Below are 19,595 nucleotides of genomic sequence, written 5' to 3' on the forward strand. Positions count from 1 at the left end.
GCTACATGTGAGAGAGTAGAGAGAGCGGAGAGAGAGGGAGAGAAAAAAAAAAGCAAGGGGGCTAGAAAGTTTCCGGCGCATGGAATGCGCCAGCCGTTGCAATGGTGTGCGGATAGCACGATGGCGTCGCACTGAAGGAGGGAGAAGAGTGTTGCGACAGCGGGGCCCTCATGTTAGCGAGGGAGAGAGCGGACACGCACGTGGGCTAGAGAGAGTGAGAGCTGGGCCGTGGGGTGCGTTGCGGCTTGCGTGCCCGAGGAGAGGAGAGCGGGCGCGCTGAGACGACTGACTGGGCCACACATGTGGGCTGTGCCAGGAAAAGAGAGAGAGGGCGGCCTGAGAAGAAAATAAAAGATTTTGTTTTTTATTGGGGTAAATTCAAATGGGATATTTGAATTTGGGGTTTGGCATATGTTCAACTATTGAATTAGAAATTGGATTTGAAGCTTTGAGATTTGGGAGATGATTTGAATTGTGTAAGAATGACATCAGAATCTGGATAGCAACACACAAGTGAAGGCAACTCGCTCTTCCAAAATTGCATGCAGAAGCTAATGAGTGCCATTATTGCATTCGGTTACTTTTGCACCTAATGTCAAGAAAAGCAAATGACATATAGCTATCCTACATCATCATTTGCCAAAAAAAAACATACCTAGCTTCTATAAAAAAAAAAACCAAAATCTAGTTACTTGGACCAACAAAAGAGATATTCCAGTTATGTAACTTGGATAGATTTTTTTTTTTTGTTTGACTGAAGGGATAGAGGACATCTAGCTTCTTCTATTTTCTAAATAAAAAACGAGCCCATTGATAGAATATTGTACTCAATAGAAGGTTTAGAATTGAGCTAGGGGAGAACTCATCAATATACCACAAGAACATATATTTTGAAAGAACATCTAGCTTCAGAACATATGAGCAATCATGGCATATTAATCAGATCATGTACATGAACATTTTTTATGTACAGGAGGTAGAGCAAACCCAACATTGCAAAAGTGAATAGTGGCAAAGGCGAGGCAAGGTAGAGAACAGATTATGCAAAAGTAGCATAGTCAAATTGCAGAGAGAATAATAATGTCCAGATTTTGGAACAGGATTCAAAAACAGCCTTGGGAATAGCTTCAAAATGAATTAGAATATATTATAGAAGGAAAAATCACCATTACTGTTCTAACAGTTTTTGTTGCTGTCGACATTTCTCTTCTCAACTAAGTTGGAATCATTCCAATTTATATTTTTTTTCACTGCATCATTGCTACTTTATTTATGGGAACTGTCAGCAAACAATTGAGCTCCTCAACAGTCAACATTATGGGCTATCACATAAAGTGGCTGCAGGCATCATCACTAGAAGCTTAACAGCAGCAGCAGTATTGCTTTTGATACAGTAAGCATCATAGGACCCTCCAAAGCAGCCCCAATCCATTTGATGACTATGGATTATCTGAAGGACTCTCCATACAAACCTTCCCATTTTTTCTAAACACCTGGGGGGCATACTAACTGCTATTTTGAATACTTAGCCAAAATAATATATTTGAATATATACATACAAGTACCTATATATATTCAAATATATATTTTCTTAATTTTATGTGACTTAAATAATGGAGGAGATGCCTCACCGGTGTCCAGCATGGGAGAAAGAGAGGCAACCGGTGGTGGAAAATCTCTCAGCGGGGAGGACCGCGGCCGGGTTGCCGACGACGTCGATGGAAGTGTGGCGGCGAAGTGGAGGGCGGCATGGTGGCGAAGGGGAGGAAAGTCATCATAGAGGAGCACGGCCAGGTTGCCGACGAAATCAATAGTGGCCGGCGGCGAAGTGGAGGGCGGCGCAACAGCAAAGTGGAGCGTGGCCGGGTTAATGGTGAGGTCGCTGAGATCGCTGGGGAGGAGTCGTCAGGCAGCTAGGTCGGCTAGGGTTCAGTGAGGTGGCGACGCAGGTATGGGAATAGAGGTGGCGGCGTGGGTGGTGGGTGTTGAAACATGTCTATATATATATATATATATATATATGCATGTATGTATTGTATTATTAATAATATAGAAAGATCGTAATAATGAACAGTCTATATTATTAATATTACAGATGATGTAGTGTTACTAACCATCTGTACTATTAGTATAGTCAGGTATTTATTGCCGACCGTCTGTAATATTGATTTTTCACACAATTGATTAAAATTTGAAAAACATAAATAATTCATACAAACTCCAAATGAGATAAAGTTTTTATATAAATTTATGGTTTAGTGTGTACTATCACATGGTGTTGGTTTCATTCATGTTAATGTAGCCCAAAATTTAACTTAAACATTAATCCTAGATTAAACTAAAACTTGCAAAATTCATAACTAATTCATATAAACTTCAATGAGATAAAAAATTTATGTAAATTCATAACTAATTCATATATATTACATAGGAATATGTACATAACAATTGAGTTACATCATACATCTTTAATAACCAATCCTTCTTGATGATTGACGCGCAGATTGTGTCTCAGAGATAGCTTGGCTAGATATTTCGGATTACAATAGGAAGCAACTGTGTCATCAACACATGATAATCATGGGACTTCATGCCTACTAATTTCAAATCTACCATTGAAATAAGTTTTGAGATGTTAGTGGAGTAAGCAGACGGAACTTTCACACCATACAAGCACCGGTACAGTTCGGTTCTCTCGACCTTTTTCATATTATAGCAGGCTGGAGGAAGCCTTGTTCTGGCCTTTTCAAAGGGCTAGATACCAACTCAGGTCTGATCTTCATATCACCCAAGTCAAGCCTTTCGTTGAGACCGTCATTCGTCTTGTTTGGAATATTAAGTAAAAGATCAATCATGCTTTTACACATGTTTTCCTCTACATGCATGAAGTCAACGCAGTGGCGAACTTCGATGTGCTGCCAATATAATAACTCCCACAATATTGATCTCTTAATCCACATGCCACTAGTATCCTTTGATTTTTTACGCCCCTTTTCAAACACAACATTGATATCCTTAACCATTACCTCTTGCTCGCCGTAGCCTTGGATATAAACCTCTCTCTCTCTCTCTCTCTCTCTCTCTCTCTCATTCCGTCGAACTATCCCTTTATATTGCAGTACGAATGATTCCTGTTAGGAACCTACAGTGGCGTATGAACACCGTTTTGCGCGAGTGGGGCAGTCACATACTCGCAGTACCATCTAAGCAATGAGGGCAAGCCGTGTTTGCTTCTTTACTCTAGCCTGAAAGGTTTTGTAGGGTAGGCAAATCATTGATCGTGCAGAACAACATAGTACGTAGTGTGAAATTCTCTATTTTGTATTCATCCCATACTTGCATCCCTTCCTTCCATAATATTTTTAGATCTTCCATCAATGGTCTCAGGTATACATTAATATCGTTCTCACATTGCTTTGTCCCTTGGATAAGCAGCGACATCATCGTATACTTCTGCTTCATACACAACCACTGAGGTAGGTTGTAAATATTGAGGACTGGCCAAGTGTTGTGCTGGCTACTCATGTTGCCAAAAGAATTCATTCTATAGGCACAGCCTAAGCACGGCACACCTTGCCTGATCGTTCCAATGCCGAGGCCGCGGCACGCCGTATCGGGCTGTTTCGGGTCGATGTCATGGCATGCCGTGCTAGCACGGCCCGACCTGGCTGCGACGTGCCGGCATAGGCACGACCAGGCCAAGCCTGCCGCACCGCCGCCCCGCCATGCTCGATCGCCGCTGCCTCGCCTGACATCATGCCCCGTCATTGCCCCGCTTTGCCATGTCGCCACCTCCCTTGGTCGCTGCCCCGCCCTACTACGCCGTCGCCCCGCGCGCGGCCAGGTCAGCCACAGGTCGTGCCATGGGCCACACCACACGGCATGGCCTGTTAAATTAACCAGGCCTGACGGGCCGTGCCTAGCCAGGCCTGGCCCGGGCTGGCCTATCAGGCCCATTAGGATAAGTCTGGTCCGATTTAAAACCCCTAATAATCAAGTGCGCTTGGATCTGTATGGCTGCGTTCTGTCTGAGAAATGATCTTTTATTTCTACAATCACAACAATGACAATATATAAATATAACACCCTTCTTCAAATGATCCTTCTTAGTAGCTATCAGAAAAGTCATCACACCATCAAGGTACTCTTATTCGTACGAGAATCGTACATCCAGCCACGATACATCTAATAATATATGGAGTAAATTAATGCTAAATTAACCTAATAAAAGAGATCAACCTAGCTTTTCATTGAGAAAAAAGGAGCTATTATGCATGCATTAACCATAAAAATGAGAATTAATTCAAAAAAATTAATGATTATCATTACATTATATACATCAACCATAGAAATAAGAATTAATTCAAAAATAGTTAATGATTATCATTACATTATATACGTGTATACTAAAAATAAGGGCTAACATTAATTAAAAACTTATCATTACATACTATTTATATATAATTTTATGCTTATATACCAAAATTCATGTAATAAAAAACCTACGTAAATTTATCTAAAACTTTATATTAAAGCTAGCCATTTATGGTAATACATAATTAAACCTAGATCTATATTTTGTGCATCTCATATACATAGAACAATTAATTCCAGCTCATCATGAAAAGAAATCTAGATCTAGATATAGATATAGTAGATCTAGCTAGCTCTCAAGACCAAATTAGAACACAAATCTTGATCATCTAAACAAAATCTAGATCATCTAATATCTAGAACAATTCTATATCATCATGAAAAAAATCTAGATCTAGTAGATCTAGCTAGCTCTTAAAACCGAATTAGAACACAAATCTAGATCATCTAAACCAAATTAGAACATAATACTCACCTTAGAGTAACAAATGCTAATGAATCTTCAAGTTTTCACCGAAATCTAGCAATATTTTAGTCACAATCGTCGATCTCTTCTCCAAACAACTATAGCACAAAGAGGAGCTCCTCTGTTTTAGACAAGCTCGAGCACGAGACGGGGATGATATAGTCACTGTATAGACGGTTCTAAACTGAAACCGTATGTACTAATACCAATGCAAATGGTTCCAGTTTGGAACCATCTGGAGCATCTCACCAAGTTGGGACTGCTCCTCGTTGTTTTCTTAGACGGTTCTAGTTTAGAGTCATATATATTAATCTTTGCACATATGTCTCTATAGAACAATCTATACAAGGATGTCCCACTAAGTGTATTATGTAGTAGTGATATGCAGTTGTGTCTCTGGGCAAGCACTGTCTTGAGCTCTTTGATTCGGCCTTCAAGCCTATGTTGAATCAGCTTGGGGAGACAAATGCTGAGATCCCTTGGCGAGACGGGATAGTTTGCACCATGTGTGCAATCTGAGGAACTTTCTCTTCTCTACCGTTCTCAGTCTAACATGTATATCTCTCAATAAAACCTCGAATTAGGGAGGGAGGGGGACTATAGCTAAAACAATGTATCTAATTTCATCCAAATGAGATGGAGAATTTGTCATCTATTATAGATGCATTGCCATATTCACCTAAATAAATACAAAATTTCCCATTTATCAACCTCAATTTGGATCTAGATATAAACATTTATTGGAGCAATAATTTGGATCTCTACATGGCTAGATTCATATATATCTCTACCATGCACCAAAGGTGTTATAAAATAAGCATGCTTGCCCTTCGATCCATGACTCTTGAGCAATTAATTAAAACACATCGGAGCCATAGGGAATGAAGAGGTAGTACAATTAAGAAGGGGAGAATAGGACAGAAGGATGAAAAAGTGTCTCGAAATTGTAGCACGACTTATATTTGGAAAAGAGTGAGAATAGCTAAAATGACTTATATTTCGGACCTGATGGAGTACTAAGCAAGCATTAGAAGACCCGGAACAGGTAGAAAACAAAGGTGACATGGCAACCGCATGAAAATACCTCGGTCTATGTGGGAGAAAAGAAGAACTAAGCAAAATAATTAGTCACATTTTTCATATATAGAAGAAATTTCTCGCACGATACTTCAAAATCTTTTCCAGAGGTGTTCATCTATTTTTTTAGAACCTTCCCATCTTTGATTTATTCAAGTTAATTTCGAGTTTGAAATTCTTTCCAAAAATGGTAGTAGTAGAAAATCCCCTCAAAGTCCAATTCTGAGGTCAGCAATGCCTCTCCCTGATTCCAAAATTGGCTTGTCTCCCTCCATCTAATTTCCTTGATTTTTTTTTTACTTTTATATTTTTGTATTTATATAATTTGCAAATATACATGTCCGTTTTGAAAATTTACAGATCTATATGCCACCTGTCCTATAGCCCATATAGTAGGTGACAGGTCCACGCGGCACGATCGTTGACCTGATCCGACTAGGGTATTTAATTTCTAACCATTGTGTCATAGGTCTCACAAGGTGTCGCATGTTAGATGGGTAATATCTTGCTGTCGCCTTTCTAACGGGCGACGGTAGTATAGATGTGTAATATTTTAAAATAAACATATATTTTTACAAATATTAAAAATAAAAATATATAAATAAACAAATTCTTGCACAACTCGGGAGGTCCTTTTTGCATCCACCGGGCCTGGCTTAATGGCCTCCCTGCACCAACCCAGTGGGTCTGGATGGAGGCTTGTTCGTTCTCCATCGAGGTTAAGGTTTACAAAACCGTTTGAGGTACGAAAACTGAGATCTGCGGTAACCAAATATTGCGGTTGTCGCGATAACTGTTCGAAATTTGGCGAGAATTCGCTCAACATTCACTCAGTCAAATTTAAAATTCGGTGAGAATTCGGACCGAATCAATCGAACGGTAACCGACCGAATTTAGCGATTTATCGAGCATATTTTCTGAATTTTTCGTATTGTCGGTAACCATTCCGTTTTAGCAATTTATCGAGCGGTTTTCTCGAATTTTAGTGAAATTCAACAAAAAAAAAAGTTCAACCTTATAAAATCAATAACTAATTCATATGAGCTTCAAATCAAGTGAATAAATTTTATTGGTTTTCTTGTAACATGATCTACATGATAAAAGTATTTATACTCATAAAAAAGTTGACTATTTTCTGTGAGAAAATATATTTGCAAAACCAAGTTAAATGCATAGTTTACTCTTTGCTAATAAAAATCATGAAACCAATTTTGTTATTCTTCTTACATGATCCTATGCCTTTTAAAAATACATTAACTCATAAAATAGTTATTATTACATGCAAGATTGTGTAAATATGTTGCAACTAAATTAATTCATAACTAACCCATCACAACTCCAAAATTAGTTAAACTATTTTTATTAGTTTACTTATACTATACTTTATGTAGAAAAAATAATGGTAGATATGAAAAAGTTAATTACAGTGTTGTTTCTTGACATATTCATTTTATGCTTGTGAACTTTGTAAAAATTATGGAGAAATTAATAAAATTCTAAATAAAGTGAAACCAATTTTAAAGATCCTCTTAAGATACATCATACATAAAAAAAATATGTGTTTATATATTAAACTTTTCTTTCATATAACTTAATAAATGAGTTGCGCGCTTTAACTTTTTTCTTTTTTTCAAACTTCCTGTCTATATAATACGATGCAAACGATATTATTTAAAAAATCACAAAAGATCTTAAATTGTCTCTAATTTTTTTTAAAAATTATTTTTTTTATTTTTTAATTTAGATTCGATTACCAAATAGTTTGTATGGGAAAGGTACTACTCTCATAAAATTGAGATATGTATTAAAGAAATCTTGCTTGATTTAGTTTGTATCTGATCATGGATGTTACGAATACTGTTTGCTTTGTTTTATTATTGCCAAACTAACAAAGAAGGTTAGGTCTCCGCATTGTTTCACTGAGATTATACTGGGCTCAACCCCTGGATCGATTATAAAAGATAAACAAAATATACTCTTTCAGTTTACAGCTCAGCCATATATCAGCTCTTGCTTCTGGTCATCTGCATCTTGTGGCATGATATATGGCATCACAAATACACCATCTAACGTCAGGTCTATTGCAGGATCTATCACGTTAAGTTTGGAAACTTATCTAGTAGGTAAAATCAGATAAAGTAATGAACATATTAAAGTCCTTAATTAGTGGCCCTGTGCTGTAGCTAAGATCTGGCTAGAGGTCCTAGCACTCTTTCTTCTAGGTTCTTTGCTCTGGCCTCAAACAACCTCAAATCTGGTATGTTGCGTGTGTTTATTGAATTTGTTGCAACATTATATTTCATTTGTTGCATGGTTGCTCTAAATTTTCATCTTAAAATGTTGTGGTAAGTTTTTTGCTTTGTTGCAGTAGAGGTCTTGATTTGCTGTACCAGAATCACTTCTTTTTGTAAATCTTTTCGGTTGTTGCTCCCTTTTTTGCAAGATATTACAAATATTATTTCCTAATGTTTACTCTCCTGTTTTCATATGTTGCAGCGTCTGTAACATCACAAATTTGTTTCTTTCGGAATTCTGAACTGGATTTAAGACATAACAAATTGTATGCTCATGTTTTTATACGTTTTCCCGATAAGAAGTTTTTTTCTTGACATTTCAGCATCCCCTAGTCTCCTGCGATTATACCCTTCGCCACTCAAAACCCTAGCTACAACACACGCCCTTGATATAAATGATATAACTTAGCATGCGGAATTTTCAACATGTATACAGCCTCGTGGACTGATACTGATTTCCACATCTATGCTTTGCTGAAACAATTTATTTTAGGGATTGTGAACCATCCAATGATAGCTTATATATCAACCTAAGTATATGATGGTTGCATTAAACTCTAACTCGTACATTTTTCTTTTGTGTTATCAGTGATCTTTAATGTAGGGACACACCGCCCTTTTACAGTCGATGATTTCCCAAGGGTTAGTTGTGACCATGAAGAGCAGGCTGATTTGTTGTATGCAAATCCACAGACTAAGCTTCGAGGGCCTTCAGCAATCATGCTTTCCCTGCATTCAAAACAGGCGAGCATGTGTTTCGTTCTGATTATAATCTTGCTGATAAATCTGAAAGTACGTTTCCTTTTTAGTTTGTTTCCCTTTATCGTGGTCTCTAGCTGCCATACATCATATAGTCATCAAATAACATCAAAATTGTATGCATCTCCTGCTTTTATAATTGATTTTGCAGTCAGTGTGAGCAATGTTGGGGATTGCTCAAATGAATGCCGCTGCTTTCCAATGAACTTGCTTCAATTCATTGATGCAAAAATTGCTGGCTATCGACATACCCGTCCTGGACGTGCCAAGGTATTTGGTTTTATCGCGGCGCGGGATACGATCGAGCCCTTGCGCAACTATGTCTACAGGCGTGAGATCGACAATTGTGAAGCTGTATCTGTGAAGCGAAAGACGGTAATTATTTGGTCCACACTTTGCAGACTTGCAATTATTTGTGTGCGTGCTCCTTTTTATCATTCAGACATATCTGTACATTTGACACTAGCATCATGTCAAAAGCAATTTGCCATGTCCAGATTTAGGCTTTGTTCTTGTAACTTTGGGATGTTGATCTCAATCCCTCCTACAACAATTTACATTTCACATTCTAAATTGCAGTATAGTGAACGAAAATGCGGCAATTTGGTTTGCTATTGGAGAACGGGTAACTGTGGATACAATGGTAGGATAGGACACATCGCCCTCTAATCTCGGGCTTCTCTCATGGACCTGAGGCTCTGATTGATGTCAAGGGTAGATCACCCTTTAATCGTCAGGCTTCTCCTGCCAAGAAGAGGCTCTGAACTAACTATTTGGGCAAAAACCCTTTGCTGAATTCTTCTTGCTTGCTTCCAATGATGCACGGCTATCCCTTTATATAGAGAAGAAAAATTACAGTCCAAATCCAATTCCAATTCTAAATCCTAACTTACCTAATTTATCTCTAGCTAAATTGGAAACTAATCAAACTCTATCTTCTAATCAAATCCAACTTATCTCCTTCCTATAACAACTAGATAACTTGCATAAACTAACTTGACTCTTTCCATAACATTACACCGTTCGCCGAAGACAGCTCGTCCTCAAGTTGTGGTGGTGGCCATGGCTGTCATCCTTGGTGAAGACCTCATATTGATGAGCGGCGACGTGGTGTAGCGATGGTGTGGTGCAGCAAGATCGTCGGCGGTGTGGAGGGCAGTAGGACCGGTGGGAATCTGATACCAAATATTGGAGAACGGGTAACTGTGGATACAAGGGTAAGATAGGGCAAATCGCCCTCTAATCCCGGACTTCTCCCGTAGACTCGAGGCTCTGATCGATGCCAAGGGCAGATCGCTCTCTAAACGCCAGGCTTCTCCCGCTGAGAAGAGGCTTTGATCTAACCATTTGGGCAGAAGTCCTTTGCTGAATTCTTTTTGCTTGCTTCCAATAATGTGCGGCTGCCCCTTTATATAGAGAAGGGAAATTAAAATCAAAATACTAACTTGCCTAATTTATCTCTAGCTGAATTGAAAACTAATCAAACTCTATCTCTTAATCAAATCTAACTTATCTCCTACCCAAAACAACTAGATAACTTGCTTAAACAAACTTGACTCTTTCCATAACATTTGCAAACTGCAACTGTCTACTTGCACACTCCTTTTATCATGATGGAAGTAGCCATATGTTAAGTGATGCCCAGATTTAAGCATTATTGTTTTGTAGAATTAGTGACCGTCATCTCAATTGTGCTGTAAAAAATTAACAATCTGCACTATAATTCATGTTGCAAACTTGCAGCTATCTACCTGCATTCTCCTTTTATCAATCTGAAAATACGTATATATTAGATATTGCCAGTTGCAAATGTAGGCATTATTTTTATATATCTGTGATACTTATCTGTCATCTGAATTCCATGCTGTCAGCCGTAGTCATAGCATCACAACAAAAGTAGCACTTTTGTTCGCTGTATATACATGCAGTATTGCGTATACAATCTATAAACATGAATTGTCCTATGCTAATAACCGAGAAAGAGTTCAAACTATGACCTTTTTTTTGCAGGGTGTGGCACGTTTGTCACTGACCAGCCCTGCTCGAGTCATTTCAATGACATCCCGCGCATCGATTGAGTTCAAGCTCCATGCCCGGAGTGAAGAGGAGACAGATGGTGTCGATGATCCGATCATTGAAGGATGCACCGAGCTATACAGCATGCTCGAGCCGGAATCGTTCATCGAACACCAGCGCCTGTACGGGGAAAGGTGCGCGCTGGACATCAAGTACTTGGTGCTCATAACTGCTGTGGAGGCCCAGGTCGCCGTCAAGGTCCTCCGCCTCGGTGCCACCGCCGGCGGCATCAACATGAAGCTGTACGCCAAGACCAGCGGCTTCAGTGAGGTGATCCGGCTCTTCCGAGGCGCTGCTCCAGAGCCGGGCTTCACCATGAGTTTCGCTGTCGCGGTGGAGACACACAGCAGCTTCAATCTGTACATTGAGGTGTCCCCGGGAGACGATCCTATCCTTGGCCAGAAGCCGCTGCCATGTTCATGGTGGCAATGCGGCTTTAGCTCTGGCTACCATGGGACGGATGAAGAAGTGGCAGAACTGGGGGAGTTTGCAACACTTTCAGTCAAGGTCGCCTGGAAATCCTACAGGAAGAAAGCCTTAAGAGGGTAGGTGGGTAGCTGAAAAATTTTCATTACTAACTTTATTTGTGTTGCGCGAGTTAACCATGTTGTTCCTGGAGAACGGCTGTACCAAGTTACTCTTTTCTGAGTATCACGAAGTCGTGGTCTGGTTGTGTAACGTAATGACATGCCACACTCACTCATGCCGTTGAGTATTCTAGTATGTGCATGGAATTTACAAGCCATACATAAGTATCTACAAGTCCCTGTTGTACTGAGTTCAGGGGGGAAATGTTTCCCTCGTGTTGTCTTCCTTCATCTGCTTATAATATTCTCGGTTTTGTTCTCCATGCATCTGCTTTTCAGTTTTCAGTTTAATCTGATTTTGCTTTCCAGTGTAGGCTCCGGTGAAAATCTTCAATTTTCCATGCATTCGCGGTTTTGTTCTCCAGAAATCTTCAAAATTCCTAGAGGCCGGCTGTACCATGTTATATTTTACTAATTATGATGGAGTCTTGGTCTGCTTGTGTGACATCACAGGACGCACCTCTCTGCCGTATCATATCAATGTCCTTGTTCGGACATGGTTGTGCCAGAAGAAAATGTCGAAAAGAAGTCTTCAGATGGCAGCAGGAACTTTGTTATGTGTCATAGCCTTATATAAAGAAGCTGTCACAGTTCACATTCATGTATGGTCATGTATCTGTATGGCCATGAACTCTATGTTATAATAGCCAATTTCAACATGCTTTTGTCAAGGGGTTCACTATAAGTTCTGTGAGCCTAGAAAAGCTTGAAGCACACACGGAAAAAGATGGCACCAGAAGAAGGCTCAAAACAATCAATATTTTTCCTTTTCTCAACAATAATTTGACACTACATGCTATATCTCAAATGCAATGGTGTATAGCCCAGCGACCTATTGATCCACCGAAAACAAAAGTTTTTGAGCATTAATGAGTACAGGTGAACCCTGTTTAGTTCTCTCTACAATTTGCTGAATCAGCAGTTTACTATCATGGTCATCGTCGTCGGACTCGTCTTCATCATCTCCATCACTCTCTTGAGCTCTATCAGGATTTCCACTCTTCACAATTCGCTCCCAAGGGAGCACTTCTTTCAACTTCCTAGCACTGTCCTCCTCCATGCCCCAGATCAAGCCACGGTCCACCAAGTAATCTTCATTTACCTGAGGCTTCCCGTTTGTACTTGTCGTGCAAGGGGAGTCGGCAATCCTCATGAATTCTTCATAAGCTTCATCATAAGCTTCTAGTGCATCTCCAGATAGGTTTAGACAATACGGTTCTGCCAAGGAGCTAGTTTCTTGTATGAACATGGGACTTTCATGGTTGGAAGAAGAACCTGACTCACTGTTTGAGCAGACTCGTTCGGAGAAGATTCGCTCAGTCGCCATCATCTGCAGTTGTGCCTGCTTATGTCTCTGGGCAAGTGCTAACTCGAGCTCCTTGATTCGGCCTTCAAGCCTATGTTGAATCACCTTGTGGAGACGAATGCTGAGATCCCTAGGCGAGACGGGATAGTTTGTACCATGTGTGCAATCTGGGGAACTTTCTCTGCTATCCCTGCCATGGTCACTTTCAATGCTGTAATCCGTAAGATCACGACGAACCATATCAACTTTCAGTTCCCCCTGAACAACGTCTCCAATGAACTCCTGGTCAACCTGCATATTCAGGTTTTCATTAAGTAAAATTGTAGGCTAACTCAGCTATGTCATGTGTAATGTTTCAGCGAGACATTATTACCTCATTGAAGACTGATGTTTCTTCTTCCAAGCGTTTTGAAGTGATTCCCAGTTCCAATCTTGCAAGCTCGGCTTCAAGCTCAGCTTCAATTTTGCTCATTGGCTCTGAATCAACTACGCGTGCTTTGCTATTATCGTCTATTTTCAAAACAAAATTAACAAAAATACATAAGCTTTTGGTTTGAATAAGTTACAAAAATGTTCTTAGTTTCAAAAGTTGATACTTTACCTTCACGTTCGTCAGAAGTTTCATTATGCAATTCCTTTACAGTTAAACCCTCTTTCATCTCCAGCTCATCCTGCAAATCTTGAACCAAGTTCTCCATTTGCTTCAGTGAGCCCTTCAACGTATCAAGTTCCTTCTTGTTTGACAGAGAAGATGATAGAATACCGATGCTCACCCCGGTAGACAAGATGAGTATTCGATCACGTAAACCTGCAGATCGAATGTGTGTATTTAGGATGTGCTAAATGCTTCAAAGGGTGAAAGGCCCAAAATGACACAAATTCAATGAAGAAGCCTGTCATTCATAGCTAAAGGTCACCATTCGATATAACCTACTACCGAGGAGGCTTTACTTCATTTACAGTCATTAGCAGGACAGTGAAAAAGGCTATAGGAAGACGCATATGTCTACCAAACCTCATGTAAACTATAAGGACAAAGGATTGTATCTTGCTCTAGGACATATTTATTATCCTGAAATGAGGCCGCAGAACTGCAGTAACCAATGTTGCCAAATGAAAGCTTGTGCAGAAAACACTAGCAGTGATATGAATGACAGTGAATCCAGAAAACTGATAATGTAACATTACGAGGAGAGTTTCCAACAGCAAGACCACACAAATGACAAATCAGTAAGCTCAGTCAAGGTAGTAAGGACAAATACCAGCTAATCAGTTAATAGCTCCAATGACCGAGCAAGCACAAAGCAGTGAACATAGAATAAGCAAACAATGTCTTGGAAGCTGGAACCATTGTTTTAATATTTTTAGGGATCACTGAGAAGATTGTGGTAATATTGAAACTGAGTAACTGACTAGTGAAGAGTATGGCATAACAATTAACAATTTACATGATAATTCAACTGAGATCATCAATAAAAAGGAACATAAATTCCACACGAGTCATCAAGAACTCTCTACCAGTATATTACCTGGCCATGGTAGTCAGAATTGAGTTTATACAACAATGACAGATGAAAGTTTCCAATGTAGTAAAAAACATGAAAAAGGACTGGATGCTTAGATAGCCACTGAATGCTTGACTATGCAACTAGTTATGCCAAAAGTCTAAGATCTTGCAGTTTAATTACAATATTCCTATTTATCTTAACAGTTAAAACACTTCATTTAAAAAATAGTTTTTACTTCAAATTACAACGACAGACCTGATTGACGTGTCAAACAAGAACTCAGGAATATCATGACATCGTAACACATGAGGGTGTCCAAATGTCCAAAGAACACAATTCTTGACTCACTTCCTTTTGATGAATAATATATGATAGCGAATACATCTTGGAAGCGAATTATTTGGAGCATGGACTTACTTTGCTTTAATTATATAGCAAACATTGTGACATGATGCTGAAATTACCTGCTTGTCCTGATTGTTTGATACTTCTCTGAAAACCAGACAGACCCAGCCTTGCATTGTGTGGTTCTCTGCCCTCCTTTTTCAATTTCTTCACCTCAGGTAGAGGAGTGATCCCAATCACACTTCCTGGCATTCTTGAGTTGTTTCTACATACCTCCTTGTCGAATCCAATATTAAAGGGTACGGGAACTGGTTCATAGCGTTGTTTACTAATTATTTTTCTCCCATCTGTTACAATGAATGGCCTAGCAGAAGCTGGGGAGGGAACTGGAGCAAACGTGCATTCTTCAATTTCAAAGTTCTCACTGTAAAGTTGCGGAATGTATGGGTTTTCCATTGGCACAAGTGGCTTGATAAAATGCCTACGAGTTCTTCTGCTCCTAAGAGCTCCACAACCTCGTCCAGGCCCAGAACCAAGACCAGGACTCCTTGGAGAGACTTCAACAGCTTTACCATCTTGAAAGCCATCCACCAGATTCTTGCCTTTACCAACCGCCCTACTACCACTAAGCATTTCCTCTTTGTTCTGTGAGCCGCTTTTCCTAAAGATCCAAGGCTGTAAACTCAATATCGATCCAGGATCCCTCACATACTCGCCTGGGCTCACTGAATCTGTGTTGCGGCTGCCACTAGTAGAAGCAACAACCCTACTTGACGAGCCACTGAACGGCAAGTGAACGGAGTTTCTCGGAGTATTGCAAGGCGCATTCTCCTCGTCGAGACCAATGTCCCCAGCAATCTGATTAAGAATCATCCTGTGAAACACATTGTTCCCCATTTCCCCATTCTTGGGATTGCTCTGCTTATCCATTGGAAAAAGGTCAAGCTCACACAGTAATGCTTCAACAGCAGCAAAAAAGGCTCTTCATCTCCAAAGCTCAATGTGCTTGAGCAATCCTACATGAAGAAAACTTGATGAGACTGGTAACTTAAGCATAAAGCTTAAACATTTGATAGAAGCATTAAGCAGATGCCGGCCTCTCTAATAACATGTGGGTTCAGTGAACCCCCAAAATCTTTGGGAAATACTACTGCACCCAAACCTTGGGTACCAAGGAATCCTATGGAATCAACCAGGGGCGGATCTACCACCCCAGAGAGCTCTGGCGGCCTCCAGAGGTGGCCGGCGGCGGAGCAACAACGACCCCCTCCGGTGGCAGATCTACGACCCCGAGCGAAGCAACGGCGGGAGAAAACCATCAGAAACCAGGGGATAGAACGGGAGCGCTGACATACGTTGCGATGGGAAGCTGCGTGCGGAAGGCAGAAGCCGAGACCGAGAGCTCCGCCCGTCGAATGCGCGACGCGTGCGGCAGGAAGAAGGCCGAAGCCGTGACGGAAATAGGCTAATTGTGTTGTGTTGGAGAGCACCGAGAGCCGTGACGATAATATGTTTTGAAAAATATCCGATCAAAATTTTAAAATATTTATTCGAATATAAAAATTATATGTGTAGATTGTTTTACCACTCATTTTCTTTTAGACTATGTGTATAGAATCTAAGAAATTTGTAAGATTATAAAAATATTTCTAAATACAGTTTATATAATGTACAAAATGTCATCTATTTTTTAATTGAAGAGAGTAAGATCAACTTCTCCGTCATAAGTTAATTTTAGTTCTAAATCCACCACTGGTAGGGGTTCAGCTGATCTCCAATTATTCTGCAAAATGAATTTCGCCTTGGGTACCAAATCTTTCTACCCTATTCTGGGTACCTAATCAAGAGACAGATGAGCGATTATAATACTACATAAATCCACAGTAAGCAAATTGGATGGAGAGAAAGAAATATTTGGATTTGACGAAGAAGAAAATCAATATGAAGCAAGGGCGGATTCACCACTCCGGTGAGCTCTAGCGACCGCTCGAGTGGCCAGCAAAGCACCCGTAACTCCCTACGGTAGCAGATCTATCACCCCGAGCGAAGCGACAGGAGCGCTAACGACGTAATGTTGCGATGGGCCACGCATGCGGAAGGCAGAAGACAAAAGCCGAGACCTGACTTGTGCAAAAAGTAGAACTAGTGCAATTTACAATTCAGCTTGCAAAGCACAAGCAACACTTTCTATATATAAGAAATTTCACTAATTGCTCCATTTCATTTCATTTCATTAATTAAGCAGTGAATCATTAACCTGTACGTGCGTAGGTCAATACAAATCTATATGGATTTGTGGACACATAACTTATTTCAGTTATCTATCTATCCCACTTTATACTTAAAAAAAATTATAAGATTGTAAAAGTATTTTTTAAGACAGACTATATAATATCTAAAATGTCATATATTTTTGACTGTGGAAGAGTGGATTGGGTTAGCAGCACATCACGCAGAAAACAAATCCACAACTAACTGGATGGAGAGAAAGAAAAGATTTGGATTTAACTGCTAACATTCACAGCAAAGAAACGAAGTACAAATCCATCCAAAGAAAACAAGCTAGGACTACTTACCAAACATAACCTGCGGATGGATCTCCGCTCCCCTGCACTCCACCAGACCGAGGAAGAGGCGGCGGCGGTGAACCAAGGATCCAACGGAGGGAGGAAAACCTTAATGACTCCGCAATATCGAATTTTGCCAGCGCCCACCTCACGAAATGGCCCCAAAACCTCAGAAACAGCGGTAAAAAGAAAGATTCCAAAACAGGCGCCCAAGAATCAAAGTCCGGCAGTTCTAGGATAAGGCGCTGCCCGCGGCCGCCGCCGGCCTCGCAATGCGGCGATAAGGAAGCTCGAGTGGGAGCTAGAGGAGGAGAGCAGCAAGCATTATTGGACAGGAGGCATTTGGTGGGATTTGGGGTTGGATTGGGATGTTTGGGTTTGGGGGTTTTGTCTGCAGCAGGAGGCAAGAAAGGAGAACATCCCGAGGAGCCAAACCACCGGGCACAGGAGCAGAACAGCACAAAAAAATTATTTTAAAAAGGGAAATGAATTGTTCCAATTCAACGGATTTTTGAGCCATGTATAAATAGTGAGGCTGTCGAAAACATTTCCAGGTCACCACACAACTGGCCAGACAGAGAATGGTGAGACTGGAAAGGGTGCAACGATAGTGTCTTTTTTTCACTTGCTTTCATCAAAAAGAAAATGGTGAAGGATTTGTCATCTGGAAATGCTAGATAGAATTGCCAAATAAAATAAAAATGGGCGTCAATGTTTTGGAGTTAAAATAGCCAAATTTTGTCCCCGAATTGAACTATTTAGAATTGGCATATTGGCCAAATCTAAATATTCTGATACATGCATGATTCAGTGAACCTAACGGTAGTATAACACTCTGATTTCCAAAAGAGTAGCACGTTTTTTTTTTGGTATTGATACATTCCCTTACTCATATATGGTATCTCTGTTTATGTATCATACCTTATCGTTTTTTAAGTTTTCTGAGTAAACAATGGAGAGGTCAAACCGTCAAATAATGGTATAGTTGATATAATGGTATTTAGAGGTTGCCTAGATGATTTTGTTGCTACATTAAACTGCCTAATAAAACTTCTATCGCGCATCTGTACACTAAAACTCCACGATTCTTCATCCTAGAATTGTTTTACACCACACAAAAGGTAGAAGAGCAGGGCTCCTTTCATTTCTTCGTCGGTTTTTCTCCTATTGGCACTGGATTTTTTCTCCCTTTTTCTAATAATGGCCGGCTTTTGTGTACAGTGTCCAAGTACTGCACTTTGTTTTCCGGGGAACAAGCAAAAGCGATGCTTGGCCTTTACACCACTGCCAAAGCAAAAGCCATTCTTCTTCAATCCCAGCCATCAATGTGTCCTGATGTGTGGTTTGAGCTCTTGGATGCAGGATGCCATCAACGGGTGCAGGCCCACATCTTGCACAAATAGGATTTGGTCATCTGTACCTGGACTATGATTGTTAGTTTGTCATTATTATTCATAATATGATATGAATGTACTCAACTTATTATATGATGGATCATACTGATTTATTAGTGCCATCTTGTCCATATCTACTGGTAAGTTCGATAGTAGCTATGTACATCCAGTAGAAAGTACTCCCGTGTTTCAGTATATAATGCTTAGAAAGTCGCTTTCAGAATGATGATATATCATAATTATTGCAGTATATCTCTGATAAAAAAAAACGTATATTCACCATTTGGCCCTATTTTATGTTGAAAAAAAGTTTGATGTAGTATATCATCTAAATAAAGGTTTGATGTAGCATACTCCAATATTAAGCCCATTTAAAACGAGGGAATTTTTCCTAATTTCCTAAAGGAACTGAATTATCTTCTGTGAATTTTCTGCGTTTAAACAGGGCCTTAAGCTTTTTCTTAATATTTGTGATCTCTTGGCCTTTGCACATTGTGGGCTTGAACTAATGTCATGAAACTGATACAATGTATCTTTAGTGTGTGTTTTTTTGTCCCAATCTCGTCTTGCTTTTATGCAAGTGAAGTTGTAAACAATTTACTTTGGGTGGGTGTAATTTGTATGTAAACTTTGCAAAAAACAAGAAAAGAACTCAGATATGCACAGGGTTAAAGAATGCTTGGTGGGGAATGTCTGATGGGAAGAGAGGGACATACGATGTTGATGGATCCATGGCATTGTGCTTAGGGAAGCATCTCTTGGGAATGGCAACCAATGGTTTTTTTTTGGCTTTCACTTTCTTGGTCCTTTTAATTTCCTACCTAGACTTTTCCCTCTCCTCA

At 39.9% G+C, this 19,595-nt stretch overlaps 1 protein-coding gene and 1 pseudogene across 2 annotated transcripts; one reads left to right on the forward strand and one right to left on the reverse strand.

Annotated features, from left to right (window-relative positions):
* Positions 1–1,749: 1,749 nt before the first annotated feature.
* Positions 1,750–12,251, forward strand: LOC133904596 (uncharacterized; annotated as a pseudogene).
* A 124-nt stretch (positions 12,252–12,375) lies between these two features.
* LOC133904699 (uncharacterized) lies at positions 12,376–17,821 on the reverse strand. 2 transcript variants are annotated; one of them, XM_062346187.1, is made up of 6 exons: positions 17,369–17,821; positions 16,148–16,629; positions 14,912–15,808; positions 13,541–13,747; positions 13,313–13,449; positions 12,376–13,230 (listed from the first exon to the last, which is right to left on the reverse strand). In XM_062346187.1, the coding sequence occupies exons 3-6, from the start codon at positions 15,720–15,722 to the stop codon at positions 12,466–12,468; spliced, it is 1,920 nt and encodes a 639-aa protein (XP_062202171.1). In that variant the 5' UTR covers positions 15,723–15,808; positions 16,148–16,629; positions 17,369–17,821; the 3' UTR covers positions 12,376–12,465. The 2 variants fall into 2 exon arrangements, with proteins under 2 accessions (XP_062202171.1, XP_062202170.1); XM_062346186.1 differs by lacking the exon at positions 16,148–16,629.
* Between the last annotated feature and the right edge of the window lie 1,774 nt (positions 17,822–19,595).

This window comes from Phragmites australis, chromosome 22 (assembly GCF_958298935.1).
Source record: "Phragmites australis chromosome 22, lpPhrAust1.1, whole genome shotgun sequence".
NCBI lineage: Eukaryota > Viridiplantae > Streptophyta > Magnoliopsida > Poales > Poaceae > Phragmites > Phragmites australis.